The sequence below is a fragment of the Austrofundulus limnaeus genome, unplaced genomic scaffold, assembly GCF_001266775.1.
Source record: "Austrofundulus limnaeus strain Quisiro unplaced genomic scaffold, Austrofundulus_limnaeus-1.0 Scaffold1538, whole genome shotgun sequence".
Lineage (NCBI taxonomy): Eukaryota > Metazoa > Chordata > Actinopteri > Cyprinodontiformes > Rivulidae > Austrofundulus > Austrofundulus limnaeus.
The window spans coordinates 30,527-35,893 of record NW_013953940.1 but is presented as its reverse complement, the minus strand read 5'-3'; the positions used below and the strand labels follow the sequence as shown (position 1 = coordinate 35,893).

Sequence of the window (5,367 nt, the reverse complement as noted above, 5' to 3'; positions counted from 1 at the left end):
GCATTAAGACCTGCAGTGTGAACGTAGCCAAAGACCAAGGTCCCTACCTGTCCCTCCATAAGACAGTCCACAGGAAGTTTTCAATGATGTAACTCCACAAATGTTTAGGAAAGAAAATATCCTCAATCTGTGGCTCCACATTAAATCCTATATTTATTAAGACCCATCCATCTATTTTCTGTACACGCTTATTCCTTTCAGGGTCACATGGGCCACTGGTGCCCATATCCAGCAGTCAACTATTTAGTCATTGACCAAATAAATCTTCAGTGGTACTCGTGATGAAGTCCACTACTCTGATAAAATGGTTTGTATATGCTGGTAGCTGAGTGAATTCATGCTTTGAATTTTGGTTACACTGTTTATAACGGGCGGATGATGTACAGTTGGTGTTAGGATTGTTGAGTTTTAGCGTGTTTTACGTCCTTCATCTGTTCTGTGTCTGAGAGCTGCTGCATCATTGGTTGCAAGGATAATAAAAGCAGCATGTTTTGATAGATTTTGTTTAAGATGTTGGTGTTCTGTTATTTAAATAAATAACAAATTGTTACCCAGTTAGTAATGTGACCTGGGTCTCYATTTTTAACAGTTATTTTAGTGTCGTTCTTTCTTATCAATAGCTGCTTTCTGAAAGTGTCTATAAAACAAAAATTAAGTCTAAAAATAATCATTTTGTTTAAACAGCTTGTGGTTTGGTGGATAATAAGCTGAAATACAGTATTTGATTTCAGGGAATGAGAAATGATAAATTACTGTTTTTTACATGCTGTGTCCTCACTTTAATAAGTCTTGATGTTCCTGTTATTTGTTGACAGGGTCACGAGGATGAGGTGTTCGTCCTGGAACCGCATCCGTTTGATCCAAGAATCCTTTTCTCAGCCGGCCATGATGGGAACTGTATTGTGTGGGATCTGGCTAGAGGAGTCAAGATCCGCTCTTATTTCAACATGGTTAGTGTTTGTCGTTTCACTGCAGTTCACTTCATTTAGATGTTTCTAAACCCAGTTTTAYATTAAAAACATTGTGATGTACTTTTTGTGCAGCTTTCTTATTCTTTCACTTTTGTTTGACAGTTTTCTCCTTCACCCACTGCTGTTCTCCGTCTTTGCTTTCACTTTCTTTTTCTCGTGGTCAGACTTTTGTTTCACTTTCGTTCTTGCTCTTTGTGTCGCCTAACGCATGTGGTAGGGATTCATACTCAGCAAATAGTAAAGTGATCATCAACAAGAGTATATGCCACTGCATATACTCATTGTGGTATTTGTTTCTATGGTAACCAATGGTTCAGACTGTGAGTGATGAAATGAGCTGGTCATGTGGCTGAATCTTGGTGTTAAACAGTAATAAGTGTTGTGTGCTTGCATGTAGGCCCAGATTTCAGTGTGAAACTTACTGGAAGGTTTTGTAACTTTGTTGAACGGCTTCTGACAAGAACAGGATCATGTAGAATGAGAAAATATGTAAAAAGATATAGGCTGAGGAATTTTATCCACCCAGCATGATTTATCTGAAACAATAGCTATGTATACATGGACATATGTAATCGGATTAAACGGCCGTTAGGATTAAAAATGTATCATGTAAACAGCCCATTGGGATTATTCTGATCCGATTGAGCTCGATCCGGATGAATTTTTAATCCGAATGAAAGGGGTGGGATATGCCGATTGATAATCTGAATGACGTGCATGTAAACACTTAATCAGATCATCTTATTCTGACTGTGGAAAACTGACCTGTGTGCACAGGTCTTCTGACTTTCATCGACCCGGTTCTGCTCTTTAGAGGAGGCGGGGCAGCAGCGTTTCCAGCTGCGCTGCGCCGCGCAGAACTTTTCCTCCACGCTCTCTTAACATATGAAAAAGGAGACAAACAGCAGACGTTGCTTCCCAAAATATTTAAAAAAAACACGCATTGCTTCATCTGCAGCTCAACATACCTTAGGTTAGGAATTTATGATGTCATTTTAAAGAAGAAACCTCAGAAAATATTTGAATATGAAGATTTACCAGCTGGAAAGAAAAAAATAATTTGCTTGCTTGCAGGGAAAATGACAAAAATGTAAAGCTTTTCTGCTCAAAATCATGTTTTTGTGGTACTGCTCAAAAAAGGACGTTAAAAGACATTCTTTAAGATTATGTTTCAGATATTTGGTTTMAACGACCCATAAGGTAGAAAGGATTCCTTACATTTGGACAAAATACAATTGTTGCAAACATTTTAATCAATGGCTGAGTGACTAGGGCAGTTGTCCTCCAATGAGAGAGTTGGCGCTTCGATTACTCCTATTCAGTTACATGTCCAAGTGTCTTTGGATTGTAGTGTAAGGAGCTTTGAGTATCCTGGTTGGACAGAAAAGTGCTATATAAGTACAAACCATTTACTACAGCTGTCTTTTATTCTACATGCCACCTTAGGACTTAATCCTCCATTTATTGTGATGATCACATATTCTTGGGTGCGCACAGTATTTTGGTGCCTCAGCTACCCCCCGCCCCCAACATTAACAATTAAATCTACTGGAGTATACTTTAGGGGTACAGTATATGCATGTTTGGACCAGTTTTTCAATTACGGGTTGAGTTGGAGAGTAGAGAGAAATTGTCGCACAATTCTTTTTGAAAATGTTCAAAAGTCATGCAGCAGAGTTGCATGTTTCAGCGACTTAAACAAGAAAGATGAGAACCAAAAGTTGCGAGGCGTTTGGGAGACTCCCTCACGAAACTTATTTGTCAACTTGTTGCAGCCCAGTGATGTCTGACTTATTCTTCATAATAAAAGCTGAAACATGCATTGTTTTCATCCTGCTGAGCAAAAACACACAGAGCTTTGCTGCACACGTAATCTCAGTTTTTTTGGTGAGCTTTATACTTCTTGAGTTTAGTCATCTGATTGTTTTTGCACAAACCAAAAAAGAGACAAAAAACCCAGAAAATTTGGTGTCTGAGTGTGAAAGTGAAGCAACATCTGAAGTTTCAGTTTCTGCAGACGAGGCTCACTGGAGCAGAAGTTACTGCACAGCAATTTGATGCAGGTGTTGCTGCAGAAAACCAATTTAGAGGAGCGTGTTGAAGGATTCTGGTATTGTGCAGTTTTGCTCACTGTCATGGCTTGCTGGGGCACTCAGCAGGACTGAACCATTGTTGCCAGTGTTTGTCAGAAAGCGTGTCTGTTCTTGTATGTGTCATTCAGCAGTCTCGTCTGTTTATGTTGTCCCCAATTTCCCTCTAGATAAATGATGACTGGTTCTTTTTCTCCTTGTTTGTGGATAGATTGAGGGTCAAGGACACGGAGCGTTGTTTGACTGTAAATGTAGTCCTGATGGGCAGCACTTTGCAGCCACTGACTCCCACGGTCACCTGCTCATCTTTGGCTTTGGTTCCAGCAGCAAGTATGACAAGGTACACCACAGGTTCATTAGTGTTAAATGCTCACATTATTCCACATTGATTAGTAACAACAAACACCTTAAACCTGCTTCAGATAGCGGACCAGATGTTTTTTCACACCGACTACCGGCCACTGATCCGGGACGCCAACAATTACGTGCTGGATGAGCAGACTCAGCAGGCGCCACACCTAATGCCCCCTCCTTTCCTGGTGGACGTGGACGGGAACCCTCACCCCCCCAGATACCAGCGTCTGGTTCCTGGCAGGGAGGGCTGCAGAGACGAGCAACTGATCCCTCAGATGGGGGTCACCTCTTCAGGTATGGAGCCTGGGATTAAACTTTTGTTTATATTTTTACCCCCCAGCCTTCAGGGTGTTTGTAGCTCCGCTCTCGCCTGCTTGTTCTTTTCAGAGCAGATCTGTGCCTGGAGGTGATGCTGTCGTCTCCTCTCTTATCAGTCAGCCAATCAAAAACACTTGTCAGGATGATCATAATGCTTTTGTGTGTGCATAATCAGAARCATTTGTTGTCATTATGCTTGTGTGGGCAAATAAAATCAGATCTGATCAGAAATAATCAGCAGATGATAAAATGCATTCATTTTAAAAAAGTTTCATTTTTACATTCTGCATATTTTTAGTGCGAAATCAAATTTCATGTGTTTTAGCATCATGTCTAGAACACAGCGAGACACTGATCAACTTGTTTTCACGTGTTTTCATTTCCCTCCTGGCTGTCAGGCCTGAACCAGGTGGTGAGTGAGCAGGCGGTGGACGGTCCRAGTCCTCTGGACACCATGATTCAGAGGCTGCAGCAGGAGCAGGACCAAAGGCTTGGAATGAATGATGCCTCTGCTGCTGCAGCTGCTGCGATAAACACCAGGTCCAGCAGAGGTAGGATCAGGACTCGACAAAACCTTACACAACAGCCATTGTTTGTTTTTTTTTGTTTGTTTTTTTAGATTAATTTTGTCCAACTCTGAGTTATTACCACACAGTGCGGTGGAAGAACATGAGGCGTAAACTTGGATAAGATGTGAGGAGGTCGCGATCACATAAATTTTATTTTTTCAAGGATAGGATCTTGGTGAAACAAAGTGTCGATTTATTTAATTTATCAACACAGATCTAGACAAAGGTACATTAATCTTCAAACATATTTCATTCTAGTCCCATCTTACTTAAATATCAGATAAAAATGAAGTTAGAATTTACTTTTTAAAAATAGAATTTGATGCATAAAATACACGCCCCTCGTGGCATTTTTGTAGTTTTTTATAATCACAGATAAAAATAACTAGAAAAAGAAGCTATAAACGTCATATTTCACATTTTTTAACTCTCCTGTTGCTCTTTGGTCAAAATGACCAATGAGGCCTGATTGTTGAGCCTGAGGCCTTGTGGGTCATTTTGACCCAAGAGCAACAGTAGAGTTGATGTGTGAACTGGCTGATTCAGTTTTCTGATTAAAAAGCCCGATGTTCCAAACTAACATAAGAGGAAGGAGATTGTTTTAAAGCAGATGTCCTGAATAGAAATATAATTAAATCATTTATCAGTTTCGCTAAAGTCTTAAAGGAGACCAATTATGGGTCCTAGGAATTTTTATGGTGTGTCTGTGGTCTATCCAGACCATGTTATTTCAATTCAATGCACAAAATAATTCTCAGATAATAAAATTTCCCATTTTCTAGTTCTGCCTGCTCTGACTTCTGTTCAGAAGAGCTGTTTATGTTAATGAGCTCTGTTGGTAACGCCCTCCAAAAATCTGTTGACATTAACTCCGCCCTCCAAAGCCAGCGTTTACATTAGCATGACTAATAATAGCAGAAGCTCCGTTGTACAGCCTTATGAGACCCAGAGGCAGAGTCGTGGTCCCAGCTTCTTCTTTTTTTCTCCACCTCCTCTGCTCTGCGCTCACTCTGCATGCTGTTACCAGAGCAGGGAGCAGCAGCGGTCAAAATACCTCAGAAACTC

General features: G+C 40.5%; 1 protein-coding gene across 1 annotated transcript in view; it reads left to right on the top strand.

Moving 5' to 3' along the window:
* The window catches only part of phip (PHIP subunit of CUL4-Ring ligase complex), a gene marked incomplete at its 5' end in the record, with an annotated part of 33,036 nt that overhangs the window by 9,118 nt on the left and 18,551 nt on the right, over positions 1-5,367 (top strand). The window contains 4 exon segments of the mRNA XM_014032779.1: positions 816-950; positions 3,273-3,401; positions 3,484-3,709; positions 4,132-4,284. Coding sequence (XP_013888233.1) covers positions 816-950; positions 3,273-3,401; positions 3,484-3,709; positions 4,132-4,284 — 643 coding nt within the window.